General features: G+C 39.1%; 2 protein-coding genes across 3 annotated transcripts; one reads left to right on the top strand and one right to left on the bottom strand.

Moving 5' to 3' along the window:
• Positions 1-391: 391 nt before the first annotated feature.
• Positions 392-4955, top strand: LOC103708311. 2 transcript variants are annotated; one of them, XM_008793175.4, is made up of 7 exons: positions 405-476; positions 606-751; positions 2801-3231; positions 3304-3356; positions 3477-3514; positions 3642-4071; positions 4492-4955. In XM_008793175.4, the coding sequence occupies exons 3-7, from the start codon at positions 2832-2834 to the stop codon at positions 4732-4734; spliced, it is 1164 nt and encodes a 387-aa protein (XP_008791397.2). In that variant the 5' UTR covers positions 405-476; positions 606-751; positions 2801-2831; the 3' UTR covers positions 4735-4955. The 2 variants fall into 2 exon arrangements, with proteins under 2 accessions (XP_008791399.2, XP_008791397.2); XM_008793177.4 differs by lacking the exon at positions 606-751 and having other exon boundaries at positions 392-476.
• A 1343-nt stretch (positions 4956-6298) lies between these two features.
• LOC103708313 (ubiquitin-like modifier-activating enzyme atg7) lies at positions 6299-12359 on the bottom strand. Its single transcript, XM_008793178.4, has 14 exons — positions 12080-12359; positions 11335-11552; positions 10941-11132; positions 10796-10850; positions 10601-10695; positions 10152-10341; positions 9936-10041; positions 9669-9813; positions 9433-9591; positions 9163-9351; positions 7722-7928; positions 7485-7600; positions 7113-7269; positions 6299-6737 (listed from the first exon to the last, which is right to left on the bottom strand). The coding sequence occupies exons 1-14, from the start codon at positions 12243-12245 to the stop codon at positions 6576-6578; spliced, it is 2157 nt and encodes a 718-aa protein (XP_008791400.1). The 5' UTR covers positions 12246-12359; the 3' UTR covers positions 6299-6575.
• Between the last annotated feature and the right edge of the window lie 7903 nt (positions 12360-20262).

The raw sequence follows: 20262 nt of genomic DNA, 5'->3' as shown, positions 1-20262 counted from the left end.
CGGTCGGTACCGACATGACGCTGAAGTGACGTACTCAAATATATGGCAACCCATGGGTCGAGAAGGGCATGCAGAAACTTACAACCTGCATTAAACATTTTCTGGTGGGAGGGAAGCCCAGTAAAAACTGCTACGCAGGTGGGTTCGTCCCTCGTCCCTCCCTCCCTCCTATTTCTCTACCAAAAAAAATATTTAAAAAAAAGCCAATCGGCCGCCCAAGTGGCCCAACCCAACACAGGACCAATCAGCGACCGTTTTTTTTTTTTTTTTTTGCTGATGGATATCAGCGGCCGTTCGGGCGCGGACCACGCGTGCCCCAAGCCCGACCGAACCCCGTTAAGGTAACCATTCCGGAGGCTCACTATAACACAACTAATCCCTAAACGCCACACAGGAGTCCGGCATTGACGGCAGGAGATAAAGCCCCCCCTCTCGCTCGCTCGCTCGCTTTCTCGGAGACGCCATTTTTGGCCCTCGTAAGCTCCTCCTCATCCTTCTTTTCTCATTCTATATGCACCATCTGATTTAATAAGTAATTTTTTCTCTCTTTATACTTGGGCGTTTCCTTTTCTCACTCTTCCACGGCTCCTTTTTCTTCTTATCAGGGCAACAACAAAATCTACTAATCCTTCTACTGTTACCCTTATCTGCTTGTTTTTCCGTTAATACAATTTTAACCACTCGATGGATCGATTTTGATGTCACTGAGGGGAGCGATTTTGGCGTCGTCCATTTATTCTTAGTTTATCAGGTTTATCCCTTTCCTTGAATTATTGCGATCACAAAAAGTTATACAATTTTATTTTTTTCATTTTTATCTTGGGTTATATTTGGATGTGACGAGAAATGTGGCATCCTTGTCAACCTGGAGGATAACCCCAGATAGACAGTAGAGAAATAGCAGCTCCAGATTGAAGAAGTGAAGTGGATCTAAAGAGTCTAAAAGCGTAATATGATAGGTGTTGCCGCTGAGAACCGGTCCGTCTTAGGCACCGTGATGAGAAGCGTGACGACGCAGAGCTTGGCTGTCGGCTGCTCCGGTCGGGATCGAAGAAGGCGAGCGGATATGCTCAGCAGGAGACCCTCCGATGCCTAAGTCAGGATGGTGCTCAAGGAACAGAAGGAGCTTCTCATTGCGGTGCCTAGGACAGGCCGGTTCTCAGTGGCAACAATAGGAAAGAGTAGAACAAAAGAAAAATAACTAGTTGGTCCCAGAGATATTGGTTTGAAGCTTGGGTTATTGTGTTAGTCGCATAATTCGGAATTTGGAGTCATTAAACTAGAGGCAAGTGTATGATTTTGGAAGATAAAGAGGAGTATTTTGGGAAGATGTCAGAAAAGAATATTCTAGAAAATAATTGAACATAATTAGTGAAAATGACTGAAGCAATTTACGTAACGTTAGGAATACCATGAAGTTTGCTAAAATCCTGCAAAATCTTATTTTTCCCAGTAAACTAGATACACTGTGAAAACTATAATCTGAGAATCCTTCTGTAGTTTGGAGTTTGTAGGGATGCTGTTTGATCTTTTTATCTTCCAACCTCAAACCGACATTGTAGTGTATCTATTAAACATGATTCTCCCTTTTATATACATATATTTGTATGATTGTATTGTACAACATGTCCTACTCTGATGTTTCCTTGTTTCTGATAGTTTGGTCATGTCGAATTCATAATATTGCCTTTGTGGGGAGTCGTAGACCATGTCCTGAATGGGCTTGCATACAGTGAACTATGAAGGGCTACCATGTTAACGAGCATTAAGCTACTTGATATGTCAAGCCTGTTCCCCTGATTTTTGATAGGAAAACAGCTACAATGAATGTCCCATGTTATGTTTTATAGGCATGAAAAACATTTTTAACAAAAAAAAAGTTCCTCCTTGAGCCATTATTTTTGATATAGAAACTTGATTAAATGAACATGTACTTTTTTAAATCAATCAATCATCTTGTGGTAGATCAAGCAGTCTTATGGTGTAAAGTTTTAATTATATCAATGACATGCACCGTATCACCATTTTGCCAACAAAGAGTTCTTTTGCAAGAGAAGTGGGCCTGCTTAAAGTATACAAACACATATTGCATGTATGACGAGAGTTATAGGATTCGAAGTGGAGCATCGGATCAGTTAGTCTAACAGGTGAAAATATTAAAAAGCCTTGTGCTTTGCAGTGGCTTGTGTTGATACATGTTGGTGCAGTTTGATTTCAGTTACCGCATTGCAAAGAGACCAAAAATACCTTCAACTTAATCATATCCATATCAATACAAACATGAAGCCTTTTGACACTTTACAGGCAACTCCTTTAGATGTAATTGGCCTGTCTACACATGTCCGACAGAGAAGGGGGGAGGGAGAGAGAGAGAGAGTTTTGGACATGTGCAGTATACCTAGAGAATATTAGGATGAAATAGAATTCATAAACCTGACAACAAACATTTAGGATAAGGCTTCTTGTTTTACTTTTTTTTCAATGCATTAAACCCTGTTTGCTTTTTAATGAGAAAACCCATTAGTAAGTTTCAAACATCATCTTGGGCTTTGGTGATAGCATCTTCATTACAACATTTTCAACTGCTATTTGCAAGGGAAGTTGACATTCTGACCTGTTAAAAATGGAATAAGAAATTTCTGAATTTCATGAAACCAAGTGCATCAGAGTTGATGATGAGAAATGAACATTCTTTACTGAAGTCTCTGTATGTTTCATGTATGCAAAAATGTTGGTTGTGTTTAGGGTATTCTTATTTCAGGAAATGCATGCCATGTTGATCCTTTTACTGTGCCACCAGAATTTACTTGGGACCTGTATGCACCTGTACAATGAACAGTGTACAATTCCAACAAGCACCAATGCTGGCAAACATTCAAATGTCTTCTTTCAATGCATCTCGAGCATTGATCCATACTCATTTCTTTCCAAAAGAGTATGTTGGAGCTTTGCAACTGGTCAAAGATGAAGAATCATCTAAACTCAATCGTCTGCAGCTGACTATAGAATCATCTACTGAGCAGTATAAAACTGAGAAGAGTTCAGCAGACAGAGATGAAGAATGTCAATTGCATGATATAGACAATGTTATATACGAGGAAGCTGATAGTGCTTCAGATTATGCAAAAAGTGCTTCCAATATTTGTGACAAGGAAATCCAGAGAAGGTGGAAGATTGGACTAGCAAACAAAGGTAGGACACCTTGGAACAAAGGGAAGAAGCACAGTAAAGGTATAATCCATCTTACTTATCAGATGAGTTTGACCTAATTTATATGATTCTTATACCATACTTCAATAACAGAGACTCGAGAGCTCATCAAGAAGAGGACTATGGAGGCCTTGAGTGATCCCAAGGTGATGTCATGTAAGCATCAATTTCATTCTGTTCTTCCATGGGTGCTGGAGATCTATCTGTCGGTGTCCTTGGCTTTTACACATGTTGAATTTGCTAAATTTCTTTTATTCTTTTGTCAGGTTAGGAAGAAGATGTCTGAATATCCTCATTCTCACAGGTATGCTCATATTTGCTATTTAACACCATTAGTGTTCGTTCATTATATGGTCCTTAGTGCAGATTGCTTGTTTGCGTAAAAGCTGAGCTCTGGAAGGTCAAAACTGAGTAATTCAAATATTTCTCAGTGATCAGAGCAAGGCGAGAATAAGTTCTGGACTAAAAAAGTCCTGGGAAAAGCGCTTGAAACATAGAAGATCACAAGAGTATTTCTGTATCATATGGTCTGGAAGCATCGCAGAAGCAGCAAGAGAAGGTGGTTGCGGCCAACAGGAATTGAACTGGGATAGCTATGAAAAAATTAAAGCTGATATCGAATCTCAACAAATTCAGCAGAAAGCAGAAAAGGCAAGGACCAGAGAAATTGCAAAGCGAAGGGCAGGGAGAGTGTCCCAGATTAGGGTAGAAAATGTTGCAGGGCTTGCTAAACAGAGTAACGGCAATGAACAGAAGGCAGAGGCTAAGAAAGTTGTGGCATCATCATGGAAGAGATCAGAGGATGAGAAAAAGAAGATGGCTTTATCTAAGGGTTTCAAACTAAAGGCAAGATTGATTAAGGTAATACCACAGATGCTCTCCATGGCCTTACACTTAACAATTCCTGTTTGTGACCGGTGTCCAATCCTTCATTAGCAGCGGTTGTCTGATTATGCACGAAGTTTACATGACCCGCACGTCATCCCATATATTTATTTTGATCTACGCTGTCTGCATTTTGCTCATCTTCCCAAAATCCAATGGAAGTAACTGATAAAGACAATCCTGCAGGTCTCACACCACTAAGATATAGACATTTAAAAATGGTGTATTTTCTTTTCAACTTTCTTCAGAGTCTGAAACTTTCGCATTTTAATTTTGCTTGCTATCTGACTTCCCTGCAATTTCTCCGTCCATCCAATATATTTTTCCTTGTTAATGCTGTGCTACTTTTTAATGTTAAACGAGCGTCTCCATAATATTTTATATTTTTTGCTGAAGTTTCACCACCGTAAGAAGAAGTTGAGCAGTTTTGTCAGTATTCGGAGCGAGAAGATGGTTGAGCCTGAGCCACTTGTTGAGAAATGGGATTTGGAGTTCATCAAGGCGGAAAGACTGCGAAGAAAAATTTCGCTTGCTGATCAAATTCAGTCTCTGAAGAGCAGAAAAGCAAAGTGTAGCACCGAAGAAGTTCCAGCCCCTGCATCATTTGATTCTTCTGTCGAAGAGAAAGCAGGAGGCTGATAAGTTCTTTTACATCTACTTTCACCGCAGGTAATATACACCAGGAAGAAATCAGCATGCTTCTCCCTATATATAATGCTACTTGTAGTTTTCTATCCAGTTAGCATGTGCCTCTGCTAACTTGTACCAAAATTCATTTACACCTAGGCACATTGTATTAAATGTGTATTCCAAAATTGATTGCCAATCAGAATGAAGCTTCTCCCACGTTTTTCATACCATTTTTACTGTCCTCGAGTTGGTTCTTGTGACTCTGATTAATCCTTCCTTGGAGGACGGGCGAGAGAGAGAGAGAGAGAGAGAGAGAGAGTTGAGCTTAGACAAGCAAACAAACAGCCGTGAATTTTGTTGGTTATGACCCAAGAATTTAGGCAAGATAGGGTGTCATGGTAGCCCTTTTAATGGATCAGTGTCCAGGAGAGTAGTATCCAGTAGTCCAGCCAAATCGCAATGATCCAAGTATCCTACTTGGGTTTAGGTGTTAATTCACCAGATCTTATAGTTTAAAACACAACTTCACTTCCTGATATATATATATATATATATATATATATATATATATATATATTGCTTAATGCGGGTGCTTCATCCGGTGCATGTACGAATACACCTAATAAATCCTGATATATGTTCCCTGCAAGTATTGGATAAGCAACAGGCACAGGCATTCAAGGTTCACGCAGAATGTAGGGAACTTTCAGCAACATGCACATGTAGGCGTATGATGCCTTCTAAAGGATCTCTAATACGCACTGAGGCCTCTGAAGATTAGAATCCAGAAAAAGCGAGCCTAACAAGTTCTTTAAATTTCATGCCTAGAGGCTTGGAGCGATCAGTTGAAAATGGGAGGCAAGAAGAATGTTGGCCAGCTAATTTCTGCAATAGTGGACAAGCAGAATGTTGGATGGCCTTCCAAAATAACTCTTTGATTTGGTTTCCAGTCACGTTCAATGATGAAAGTCCAGTCCAAATAAGCTATGGTAGAAGTGTCTGACGGGCTTCCCCGGTGGTGTGCCTTAGGGAAGAAGAGCGGGAGGAGGTGGAGCATCCGCTTTTGGGTGATATTCGTCGGATGTTATGAAAGTGCCGAATTCTCCAGGTCAGGCATATCACCTCCTTCGTTGCGCATCACTTCAGAGAGTTTTTTTGAACTCATCGGTTTTTCATTTCTTTTGCTTTGTGTTGCTTGCTTGATTCTGATGTAGCTGGCTGTGCTCATACTATAGTAGTGTAAGCAGTCGATTCACTAAAAAAAAATGTCTAACGGGAATTAGCGCATGGCCCAGCAGTTCGCATCATTAAGTTTGCCCCTGAAGAGCAGAGAGGAGTAAAATCTAATATATAAACAGCACCAAACTTCAGACAGGAAGACCGGGGAAGGAAAAAAAATAAACAGTATATTCCAAGATCTCGTTTGGATGCATGGAACTGATGCGCATAGTATCATCAACTCAAAAATGGTGCTTTAATGATGTGATTTGGACTTCTAGCGCCCGTACAGCTGAAACATTGTAAGCAAAAAAGCCCTGCTCTGATGCTACACAGTTTGGCAGATGCCCTGTTATAAGATCTTGGAAATCAGATTCGTTCCTTTTTAATAAATTAGAAATATGCCAGGAATCCAAATTTGGTCATTAACGTGTACAGACTTTTCTTTCGCCTCCCATTGGGTAATTAATGAAACTGAACAAATGGGTAAATAAATACATATTGTCTAAATTACAAGACGAAGACATGCTTTCGATGACTTTCTCCTCCCAGAGAAGGTGCTTGATGTGACTGGCTATAATCGATGATGATCGATATGCTTAAACTTCGGTACCAAAAGATGGTTGAGTACCTCAGACATCAGCATCATCGTCTGTTTCGTTATCCCAATCCAATTTGAATGAACTTGCTGATTTCATCAGCTCTGTCAGTCCAGTAAGGTCTTCCAGATAGCTGGGATGGTTAATAGCTTGTAAAATAAACTCCATTCCTCGTCTTCTATATTCTGACACCACCTGAAATAGGTTAAACAGCATAAGGGCGAGGGGAGAACAATGAAAAAACATAATACATTGCACATATGCACAAGCACGCGTTTAAAGCAATCATCTCTATATCTCGAGAGTAAAACAACATGCCTCATCCCATCTATTTAAATGCAGGTAAATGCAGCATGAATAAAATTTCATGTCACCGTCCAAAGGAATATGCTTTGTTCTGTCTATACTCTATACTACTCAAATATTTGGCGCAGGTCACAAGTCAGAAATGTTTGACATAGAAGCACTGTATTGGAATCTGTATGATCTTGGAGATTCAACCAATAAATCCAAGACAACTGACAATGAGCATCAGATCACAGAAACTGCAATGACAAGGAGTTAACTTACAGTACTGCTGCAAGCTGTACAACTGTTTGATGAATGGCCTACGAGCGTCATTTGAGAAAATTGTGGCATAGAGCCTCGAATTTGATGGGGCAATATACCAAAAGGCTGCTCACTGCTGCTTGTAATTGAGGTAGCAATCTCACCTGGAGCATGTATCCTGTTACAAAAAGCAATTGCGACTCGTGTTCACAAAAGGTGGCAAAAGGCAAATTTTAAGTTTCTCAAATGCATGTCCTGCCGCCCTTCTATAAATAAACCATTTAACATTATAGGAAGTAGGCAAGGAGCTACCTACATTTTTACTGGAAAAATTCAAATATTTCACCAGCCACAAATGTAAGTGATTTTTCTGCACAAACTTCTTAGGCTTACCCATTGGGATGATGTAAAATCCCCACCAGTAGTTCCACTGCTAGTGCAGAAGCAATCGGTGCAAGTCCAGGTCGTGTCACTGTACATTGCTGGTCCAATGTCCGATTGGAAGTTGACTGCATCGAGTGCATATAACTTAGCCACAGAAATGAGATCACCAAGTACAGCATTGCTCAAAAAAGAATGATCAAACAAGCAAATATCTTCAGATGCAATACCATCAAGAAAATTACATACATCTATAGGAGCAACGACATCATTGCAGAAATAACACCCTAACCGCTGCCCTTTATCCCCATCTATTGTCAATGAGGTATCAACCTGAGCAACCACAGTGCTCATATCTTCAACTTTAGTACTAGAATCAGACATAGAAACAAGAGGAGCAGCCCCATGACGCATAACAAGGTAACTGTCAAATCCCAAAGCTGCAGTAATAGCTATCTGCAAAAAAGATGACGCATAAGAACCTAACTATATAAATTTGCTTATTTAAATCTCTGGATGAAAAAATTAAGTTATTAAGTCATGTCAATGGTACATGAAAGCTTAGGATATATTAATCATATATGCATCAATCATAAATACATACACAAGAAAGGGTCTTCTTGAAGAATAGCCATGCTCATTTTTATCAAAGGCCAAACATTTCTTTGACACAAGCATTTTTAAATCCTCCTATAAAATTTCTGTTTGGTGATTCTTCTGGTTTGTTATACAAGATTCAAGCCATGGAAATTAGTACAACATTGATGCAGTATATGTTTAATAATCTTAAGCTTCCTCCATATGCTGATGTCCCAACTTGAACCCTACCAAACAGTAATTGATGGGCAAAGGTTGTTGGTTATGGTTAGGGTTCCATTTCTTCCCATCATCACTTTTTCTTAGATCGATATTATTGTTCTTGCCTTGAATATAATAATGTTGTGCGCCGGCACCCTCTTTCTTGACAATAAGTAACAGTACAACCCATACAACATTCCTATCATTGACTAAACTGCAAGGTGATCTAAGGGATATATGTATTAAAATGAGAAAATTCACTTGGAAACATTTACAAGAATAACAGGCCTGGCAGAATAAGATAGTAAAGCACCTGGTTGGCTGGTAATTAACTATATAAAAGGCTTTCGTATATCTCCTAACAATGCAAGACAGATGAAGTATAATTAGTATAAATGATAAAACACAGATTTAATATTGTGGTTGTCCCAAAACTGAATAGAAGTTTGCAGTTCATGGCTTGATACAGTTGCTCTGGATCTTTGAAGTAGGGAGGACTCAACCTTTAGTAGCAAATTGGTGAAAAAGAAATGTGGATTTTTAACAATGTCATTAAAGTATATAAAGTTTTAAAAAACTGTAATAGCTTGCTCCCCTGATAATATTTCAATTGTCACATAATTGCAGGGTAGGATCTGTAATTGCTGAATGCTTGGTTTTGATAACAGTTCAATGTTGTCATGCATTTTCGTATCTCTGAGAAGATATCAGTACTGTCAATTATCAGGCCTCCTATTCTAGTAAAAGAAAATGTGCCCCCAATGATTTATTAGATAATATATCAGAATACAACTTTCTGACCAACAAAATTGCAAACAGATCAGGGAATGAAAGCAATATATTTTTTAATCTTTCAGAGATATATCCACAGTATCATAATAAAGAGCCTCACCTTGTTCAAATTTGCACAAAAAAGTGTTGGAAGCCATCTGCTTTCTCTTGTGTCTGTCAGTAGAAAGATCACATCATGGGAAGCTATTAAAGATTGAAGATGCTTGCAATCTTCAAGCACGCCATCTGATTCATGGGCAGGTACAGGATGCCCTGGCATTGGTATGGCCAGTTTAATACCTTCTGCTTCCTGCAATTAACTTCAGTTAGTTTGGTGCTAGTATAGCTTCTTCATATCAGGATAGCCCAATGAGATGGTCATCAGACCCACCACAGCTGGAAATATACACTTTAGACTTCTAGCTGCTGCAACAGCTTTCAAGTTGCCACCATTGAGGCAATCCTCAAATGTATACAAAGACTGTCTTACGGGATTAGACATAGCTACCCGGCCACTGTCAAGCAGTGTTATCTTCCTAACGCCCCAAGCCTGAAAATAGAATTTTGCACCATTAATAAGCAAAAATATAGGTTATTTCAATTAAACAGCAGTTACAGATTACTGACCATAAGCATACGAGCAACCTGGCATCCAAGTGTACCAGCACCTAAAAGAAGACATCGAACAATAGACAAGACATTTAAATTTAGAGATGGCAATGTACGCCACCTCATGAGCTTTAAATTCAAGTCTGCAGCAGACACAGCCAATCTGAAAATAAGGCAAAATGATGATCATCCTTAACATACATTTAAAAGAAAAGCTTTTTTTAGTGTCTGTACTTTCAAGCAAAGCAAATGATAGGCTCTAGTTGATGTTTATAACAATAATACCTCTCTGGATCCATGGAATCTGCAAGGTTGATAGTCCTGGATGCTAACTTCCCTCTCTTCAGTTCCCATCCTACAGCTTTAGGAATGCATTGTGGATCTCTCCAGGCTATCAAAATTATACAAGTTTACAGCAATCTAGAGTCATGAAATCGATCAAAATACCATTAGTATGCAACTAAATAGAACAGAGCATTTACCCATTATCTGCCGCTCTACCTTGTGGTGGTGAAACCAAAGCTTCACCAACAAGGGATAACCCCAAGTCAGCCAAACCATGTTTCTCTCGATAGCACAAAAAGTGGACCTTTTCTATGTTCCATCTTGAACTGATAAATGCAAGGAAGTTGCGCAGAGGCCATCCAGGATTATTTGGAAGATGACATGGATCATAGAAGCCAAATAGCAACTGCACCAGCACAATGTGCAGTAAGATCAAGCTACAAATTCCAAGTTATCATTTAGGTTTTAGCTGAAAACATATGTAAACTCTGATACACAGCATGGCATTGTTTATGAAAGCAAATCAATTCAATAAAAACATGATAAAAACATTGACGTAAATAATACATATTATGATTCATCTACTATCGAACAAATAGAAAAGAATCAAAAGATGAAACTATACTGGAAGTAAAGCAACTTTAATGGAAGTAAAACAAACAAACCTTCTGACCATCAACTTGGCATGCTTCCCAGTCCTTTAATGGCCTAACAGTGGCATGTGAACTTGAAGTAAAACTAACCAAAAAGAAGGGGACATCTGTGGAATTTAGGATGATTGACAAATTAATGGAGTACATCAGGGCTCTTTGTCACATGTGAGAGAAAAATCAATAGAATAGAAAATACAAATGCTCAACCTGCTGTCGAGCTTGAATTGCGCCATTCATTGCATGCCGCTGATAAAGATTCAACCTATTAATAGAAAATCAACTTCAGAATTTCTACAAAACCTTTTACAAAACAAGGAATTTTGATATGTAACATAGAATCATGTGAACGCACCTCTTCTAGATTAAGTGCCTCTAAAGCAGGTTGCAGATTGAGTAAGGTTGCTGGAGGATCAAGTACCAATGCAGGAAACGCAAACCAGTAACGGAAGCTCCACTTTTTAAGATCAGCAAATGAGATGACAAGGAACCTTGAAAGCAATGCACTATCCTCTTCTACTTTTCCGGAGCAAATGTCCTCTAATATCTAATGGACCAATGAGCAGGGATTAGTGTGATTTCTTGGGACATAACATATGCCTGCTTCTCAGTCATTCAATTTATGGGTGCAATTAAAAGAAAGTCCATAAGAAGGGAAAAAAAAAATCTAACTTTTGAATCTTTACCAACACTTGCAGGTGAGATTTAAATAGACCAAGAAGAGCACAAGGCTAATCCAAAACAAATACCTTTTTTGCTTCCATCTTTAGCAGAGACTCTCTATCAAGGGCATGGAAGCTCTCTAATGTATTGGTGTTGTAAAGAATCCCAGGAACAGGACATCTATTCCGGTTGCCACGAGTCATCTCAGATGGCGATGACCACATAGTAGGATCATGTGGCAATGATTCGGCAAGCAACGTCATATGGTTCGAAACTTGGGCATGGGAACAAGGTGCATAAAAACCTATTAACAAACAAAATACCTTTCAGCTAAAATTGAAGGCTCCAATCTTGCATCCTGATAAAGAAACTAAAATACAGCGGTTTCTTGAACACAAGTATTGCCAAAACTTAGTTGCATCACCTGTATTCCATGCTTTCTTTGAAAGAAAACAAACAGAAGAACAAATCTAAAGAGGAACCAACGGGAAAACTTCTGATCCAGCACAGTGTTATTAACTGCCCTGATTCAGCAACGAGAATTCTGAAAACAGGTTGCTAAAACTTCAATCTCTCTAAAGTTCTTTGAGTCCACATCCATAATACTCAAAAATCACATATTAGATATGCCATTTGGCTTCCACTAGATTTGGCTTCCACGGATAATAGATCAAGAAATAGGGTAACAAGAAATTAATCAACTAAAAACATGAAAAAGATAAATTTATAACAGATTGGACGAATTCATCAAAAAAACGAACTATTATCAGGACCGAAACGATCTAGGGCTAGATCTAACAAAGAAGCAGTAGAGAAAGAAAGGGGACATGCCGATGATAGGGATGGGGGATTGATCGATCCCCAAGGTATCAAGCTTGAGAGAAGAGAGCCTCCGCCAGAAACCATCCTCCACCAAGCTCTGAAACGGAGCGAACTGCAATATTTTCCCCGCTCTCTCCGAAGAAGGCCACGACGAAGTCGAAGGGCTCTCCGCCATTGACCCCCACGACTTCCTCTCTCTCCCCCTGGGATGGTATTAGAGTCGGAGGCAATGAGGTCGCATAAAACTGCGATGTTTGCTTTGATCTCCCGTCCTCTATTCTTTACCGAACAAACTCCACCGCGAGAATCGTAGCGGTATCAGCTCCGCCTGTTACGCGTTACGGGGATTTTTTTTGAGTTTTTTTCATAAAAATCCTTCTAAACATTTAAATTTACATAAATATTTTTTTAAAATTTATCTTTATTTTTTATTTTTTATAAAATATTATTTTTAAATAAATATCCATAATACAGCATTCTTCTAAAAGCCATATCTATTTTAATTAAAAATAAAATAAATTTTTTTTTCTCCATCGCAATAGTTCTTTAAATATTTTTTTATATTTCTATCCGTTAAAAATATTTTAGCTATTTTAATTTAAAATTATTAATTTTTAACAAGATGATGAGGCAATATATGTAAATATAAAAATAAAAAAATAAATTAGCAAAATAAGTATTTTATAAGAATATATATAAATATCAATTTTTAAAAAAATATTTATATAAAATTTGATATTTAAGAATATATATATATATATATATATATATATATATATATATATATATATATATATATATATATATATATATATATAGCGCAACGATACGGATAGATTGCGTATATATTGTTGATAGAATTGAATTTGTATGCCTCGCGCGACCCCCGTTGGACCATCCACTGATAGCTTTGAGAGTTGTGCAGACGGATGCTGATCGACTTCGGATTTCGGAGCGCTTGGAGAGCTGTGCGGTGGCTGTCCAATATGCTGGTGGAATGAACTGCTTTTTTTTTTTTTTTTTTTTTTTTTTTTTTTTTTTTTTTTCTAGTGCGGGTCGATCATACCCGGCGAGAGCGGATAGACCCAATAAAGTTGAAAAATAAAATACCTCGGAGTGCCAAGGGCAACTCCCCATCACCAAGCCATAAGGTGTCTCCGGAGTGACAAACTACAAACGCAGCTACTCAATCCGCAGCACCGTTACCTTCACGGTAAATATGTGTGGCCTGAAAGGCCCATCCATCCCTCGCCATGGCCCAGATGTCCCGGAGCAGGGGATGGTCACACCCGCCACCCCTCGGACCCCCCTGGATCCAACTAATAACGGTGGCTGAGTCGTCCTCCAGGATGATAGACCTAGCCCGTAGGACGCATCGGGCATAGCGAACGCCCGCCCAGGCTGCACTCAGCTCCGCACATGGAACCGAAGTATCAAATAACTGACTAATGAACTAACTGCTTTCGATTGCCGAGAATTTTGTGGCGTGTGGAGTTGAGACGGATAACGTGAGAGTCCATGTCAATATAAGACACTTCAAAGTTTACAGCTTTCATTAAGTAATTATAATAATAAATATTAATTATTATATACTAGCTGCAAGGTTGCTTGATATTTTAGGATAAAATTGGGATAATTTAATAAAATTTAAATAGCACATGGATGTGAAAATAAATAATTTAAAGATATTTTTTCTTATCTCATTTCCATCTTACAGTTCATACTTTTTCTCATTTATTGGTAGCATGAGCGGGCCTTTACTTTATATTATTTTTATTTTTTAAAAAATAAATCCAATAAAGTTATCGTTATTCTCAGAGTCCAAGTAACATTGGAATTCATTCTTCTGTCGGAGTAGCATATTTTCAGCCATTTAAAATTTAAGAAAAAATCTAGCTGGATTTATTATACAAATATTTTACTACTTGTTTAGAAAATAAAAAGAAATAGAGCGGAATGAATTGAAGCAACATGGATGAAAGCACCCGAGGGAGTTTCCATTTAATAATAGATAGTATATATTTGGTGATTAGCTATGGTGTAGAAGTGTTCATTTTCTTGATCTCAGCCTCGAATCATAGATTGCAACGGTGGAGAAGGTATCATACTGAAAAAAAAGGATGTATGGCCACAGAATCTTGAACGTGTATGTGTAGATTACTCTTAGCTTTACTGTTTGGTGCCTTCCTCTCCCAGAGATTCGAGCAATGGTGAATAACTACCATATTTTCAAAAAAAAAAAAAGAGTATTCATGTAGATCTACTGTTTAGGCAAAAAAATTCATACAGGTTCAATTGAAATCTTGTTACTGTCCATTAAATTTACGGTTATCCGATTCTTCATCCTTTAAAGTGGGTAACATCCGATAATTGTTGGACCATTCGGTGGTCCGACATGGTGCCGACCATCCGATTATGCACGAAAATGTGTTACTTAGAGATGCACATTCGTTTGGGCACCGTGTTTTGCATCTTGTGCCACATATCTCAGTGCATGATTGGATGGTCGACATTCCATTAGCACGGCATCAATGATCATCCACTTTGATAGTATTAGTATGTTACTGGTTTAATACGATTTTGAGTTATTTTTAAATTTTTTTATCATGATACTATCTGAATTCGGGCAGTATGGATGGGTATAGGTTAATATTTTCAGCACTGGATTTATATGGATCGGCATTTTTGTATCGGTTGACTTGAACCGGGTGGTTAGACTTGAAAAGGAAACCCATCAAAGACTAGGTCTTGACTTAGAATAAAAATGTCAAAATTAAACAAGAAAGCAAACTTCAACAACAAAAAGAAATAAAAAGAAAGCAAACGATCGCATCTGAGAGTGATCCAAATTCAAAGTAAAGGATAAAAAAACCATCATCATTGAGAATAGTTTACACTTCTCATCTAAATTGTTAATCTGCTTGCTTTGATCGAGATTTAGTCATTTGGATTAGATTTAGGAAAGTGGATATTAATAGATAATTCCTCCAAGACTTGAGGGGATAAGATGATTTTATCTTGTAAACATGCTCGTAAAGGAAAGAAAAAGGTTTTACAAGGAGCTCGGGTAAAAGAATAGGAAAAAAAGAATTTTGCGGATCTTATTTGGATACATTGTTATTAAATTAATAAGATCTAGTGTCTCGCGATACACCAGCATCTCAGCCATCTTTAAGCATGCAAACAATTAATATCATTAAGTTTAGGTATACCCACCAAGGTTTCTCCAGGCTTTACTGCTGATATACATGGTGTTTGGATTTTGGAATTACATTTGCTGTGCAATTACTTTTACATTTACTAGTAAGCATGTACATGCAAATTTTTGTTGTATAGGGAACTGGGCTTTGGCATCAAATGAATCAGATCTATCACCTTTAGAAGAAGGTTGAATGATTTAAGCGGGTTTGAAAACTAATCAACCTGATTAGCCACAAACTTAGGAGCCTGCAATGTCTCTCTGTTGTGGCATGTAGACATTGATTATCCAACATCATCAGTCATCACTGGATTTCCACATGGTTGGCCATTGAGGTGAACTCAACCTAAATTGAAGTATTGAAGTAGTTAGAACTAAGTATGCCGGACTGGACCGAACCACCTGGTTTACCATATACCAAATCGAACTGGTGGGGACCCGTTTGGCCTTAAATTTTGAAATCTTTCTTGACTCGCTTTGAACGGCTCCAAACAAGATAATTCGGAGCGGAACTGGTTTGAACCGCTCGGTTCGCACTGATTCGGACCCCCTAATTTCTTTAAAAAGCTTTAATCATAGTCTATTGAACCGAAGTGAACTATTTTGTTTGTCCTGTACCGAACCGATAGCCGACTAGCACGGTCCTAGTCAGGGGCGGCCCAATACATCTGGGGGCCTAAGACGAATCTAATAAATAATGCTTTTTTTTTAATAATAATTTTTTTAATAAATATAAAATACTTAAAAAATGATATGAAAATAGATAGCTATTAAGTACACTATTTCAACGAAGATGCATGAATCTAACAAAAATAGACAAAATTTTTTTTTAATTTAATATAATTCTTCAATGGGAGCACAGAAAAATAATTATCCTAAAAGAAGGGCCATGAAACTGATTAAATAACTGAGATAATGCTTGATAATACTGTTTACCCCGTCAAGCAAGAGCAGAATAGGAAAAGGTCATCCCATGGCACTTCCTGGCAAGGTAAAAAAAAGAATTTGTCCAGAAAGGGCCTCCCTATAAAAGAAAGTAGGGGCATTATGGGAAATTCACTCCATCTAATTAATAAAAGTCCCATCCCACCATCTCCCCTTCAAGTGAGTACCCAAGCAGCGACTGCAACATCACACAGCAGCCATTGAACCCCCTCCCTCCTTTTCTCTCAGTACCACCCAAGAGGGAAGAGGGAAGAAGAAACCGAGAGGAGAAAATTAAAAGAATCTCCACCCTCCAAGAAGTCCATTTCCAATCCCCCTTTCTTCCTGATGGCCCGGCTGGGTCAGGAGTAATGTGAGGGAAGGAAAACCAAGACCAAAACCAAAAAAGAGAAGGGATGAAAGATGAGAGTGGCTACAGGCGTGTATCAAGCCAACCAAATCCCTTTCTTCCTGATGGCCCACTGCCCAGGCCAGCGCCCAGCTACGACTCTAGCTATTGGAGACGGATGGAAAAGGCAGAAGGCTACAGATTAAATAAAAAAAAAAACTATGCAGTGGGGACCGTGGGATGGGGGCCTTCCGTGGGTCGGGGGCTTTAGGCGACTTAGGGCCCGAGCCGGCCCTGGTCCTAGTACTAGTCCGACGAACCTTGGTTAGAAATATTGAAGTGGTCTCAAGTAGCAATATGGTGCTGTCGGAAAAGTTTCATAGATGAAGTTTTATAGAATATAATCATATATAGATATTTGCATGGCCGTGATTATGCACTCTAGGTATAAAAGTTACATATTTTAATAATTAATTCTCATTGCTACGTGTTTTCCCCCTTGTTTGCTACTTCCCGTCTGCCTTTCTCTGTTATTAGGCTATCTTGTAGATTTTCTTTTCTGTAGTGTTTAGAATTGCCACTTGAACAATTTGATTAGTTGTTTGTTTTAGGACACCTGTTTAGTGATCAACTTCAACTGAAACATTAGATGGTGATATATACTTGGAACCTGTCACTAAGCTTACATGACAGCAAATTTGTTTAGAGTTATTGTCTTTCTTTGAGGTGAACTTCATAGAAAGAATCAGTTCTGGAGATTTGGATGGTCTTGATTATGCACTTTAAGTCTAAAAGTTACATGTTTTAATTAATAACTAAGATCTTTAGCATCGGTGTCCAATGCTGAAATAACATATCTAATTTAGTTGGACTTCTGTCAACAAGTTTGTAACTACTATAATAGTTCAAAATGGGGCAGTACTTTTCTTGACCATTTTTCGGTTGGCTCTTCTCATGGTTTGAGCCTTTTAACTGATTGGATGTCTATCTAGCCTCAACGGCTCAACCCATGGTTTTGGCACAAACAGTAACAGTAAAGGACTAGCATGGTGGCTTTGCTTTCATTGGTGTCTTGAGACCTGCCCACTTGTTAATTTCTTGTGTTCAATCGCATCAAAAAACAAACAAAAAAAAAAGACAACAGTGATTACCAACAGAAAGAGAACAGAAAGGGTATGTAGAGCTTTCCAACTATTATTTCACTGCGTTATGGTACACAAAATGGAAGTCCAGTAACTGTTCATTAATTGGTTAAGCAAAAGGACCCTCTGAGACCGACACTTCTTGTTAGGTTGGAGCGGAAGGTGATGGGAGGAGAATGGCATGTGGTCGGACAGTGCTTTTTTCCAGAGAAAAGAATAGGATGATGGATGAAAAGGCCAGCACAATCAAGGAAGGATTAGGGATGGGGAACCTTCCTTTCTTTTATAACAATAACGCAGATGCCTCCATATAGTTATAGATTTAGATATACATATAGGTATTTGCATGAAGTAGGCCATACTCAAGCCATGCCATGGAAGAGAAGCGAGGAAGCCCAGGCCCACCCTTGTCTTACTCCATCTTCTGACTGAACTTGTGATCTCCCTTATCCAGAACCACTGTTGGGATGGGAGAAATTTTCATAGTCCCCAACCAAAATTTTGATCACAAACCATCATCATCTTTGAACCCTTTTGTAACAACCCAGGACCTCACCCAAAATGGCTAGCCAGAAGTTATTATTTGGGTTCCTTGATCCTGTATAAGTACTCAAGATCTACCTAGTGAATAACCGATGTAGGACTAAACACACGCCCGCACGGATCCTCACATACTCCCCCCGTTCAAGCCCTGACGTCCTTGTCAGGCTAAAGGTTTATATCTATTCAAATCTAATCACAAACACCACGATTGGCCCGTGGTCAGTCCTAATGGATCCGTGCTGCAGTATCCCCTAGTTCACATAGGTTATGGGCCAGGTCCGTTCTGATACCATTTGCAATAACCCAGGATCTCACCCAAAATGGCTAGCCAGAAGTTATTATTTGGGTTCCTTGATTCTGTATAAGTACCCAAGATCTATCCAGCGAATAACGGATGTAGGACTAAACACACGTCCGCATGGGTCCTCACACCTTTTGCCATCAAACATAAAATTGGGATCAAATTTCACCACCAGTTGTCAAACCAGAAATTAACCTTCTAAAATCTGTAAGAAATCTTAACCTAGCCGAGAGGTAGAAACTTTTAAGCCACACAAGGAGTACATGGAACTGCTAGGAACTCTTTAGCTGGAAACCTCCATAGCAGGAGCAGTGAGAACTGACAAAGTAGCGAGAGTTGGAAATGAGAATGACGGGAAGAGAATGGGAACAAAAGTAGCCGAGGATAGACAAAAGAGTAGCTAACCATGAAATGAGAACTGCAACCTCATCGGCAGCACTCTCCATTGTGGAGCTCAACCCCACCACGTGGCGCACGGAGCTGGGTCAGCACCCTTCACGTGCCCTCGTGCCCAACCACATGCAGCCCCGATACTTTACAACCTCAAATTCCCGCACCACCTCCTGCCCACGTGATCACGTCACTCCTCCCTAATTCCCCCTCCTTCCATGTCTAAAGACAAACATCTTGGCGCTGGGGCTCTTTCACAACTTCCCTTCTACGTCATCCATTGGAGATTCCCTGCTCCTAGACATTCTACTCTCCTCAAAGCCCACATGGTGGGCTTCTCGGGAGAAAGGGCGCTGGGGTCTGGTGCAACAATGTTCCCATTTGGGTGCGCTGCGTTAGGGCTCCTTTGTAACCAATTAAGAGTGTGAGCACCCGTATGGATGTGTGTTTAGTCCCACATCGGTTATTCATCGAGGAGATCTTGAGTACTTATACAGAATCAAGAAACCCAAATAATATCTTCCGGCTAGCCATTTTATATGAGGTTCTGGGTTGTTACAAATGATATTAGAGCGAACTTGGCCCATAGCCTATGTGGACTAGAGAACACTGCAGCCGGGTTCATGGAGGCTGACCACGGGCATGTCGTAGTGTTTGTGATTAGATTTGAATGGAGTATGTTTAGTCCCACATTGGTTATTCACCGAGGAGATCTTGGGTAATTATACAGGATCAAAAAATATAAATAATACCTTCCGGCTAGCCATTTTGGGTGAGGTCCTGTATTGTTACAAAGAGCTTACCAAAAGATTTTACCTAAGCTATCTCTATTCGATCGATTAATCTATGAAAGTTGCAGTCTTCCTACTGGCGTGGCGCCTGATCCTTTCGTTCCCATAATTGAGTCTTCCATCCGGTCTTATCTTTTTTTATAGTACTTTCGATCCCATAAGAGGAACTCCTTTGCTTTGGCATACAATGGTTAATTAGAAGAAAGCGATGCTCAATTTAGATGTTGGTGGTTTTAGCCGGATTCCTACCATTTAGTTCGTATTTTTCTCTGCCATGCATGTTGTTGCTTCTTGAGCAGTGGTGGGTACTTTGTTGGCTTTGAAAATCTTTTGGAGGGAAAGATTAGGACTTATTTGATAGACTTTACTTTGGCCAGTGATGGGCGCTGCAGTTTAGTTGATATGTTGAGTGTAGGACAATTGCCATCAGAACTAGGACTGAAGGAGAACAAAGAAAATAAAACAAGAGAGTAGAAAGCTGAGCAAACATTTAAATAGAGAAGTTGGGGTCAAGTGCATCTTTAGGAGGCATCCCCCCTAAAAGAGATAATAA

The sequence above is a fragment of the Phoenix dactylifera genome, chromosome 11, assembly GCF_009389715.1.
Source record: "Phoenix dactylifera cultivar Barhee BC4 chromosome 11, palm_55x_up_171113_PBpolish2nd_filt_p, whole genome shotgun sequence".
NCBI lineage: Eukaryota > Viridiplantae > Streptophyta > Magnoliopsida > Arecales > Arecaceae > Phoenix > Phoenix dactylifera.
Note: the sequence above shows the minus strand (reverse complement) of the source record. Positions and strands in the feature narration are given on the sequence as shown.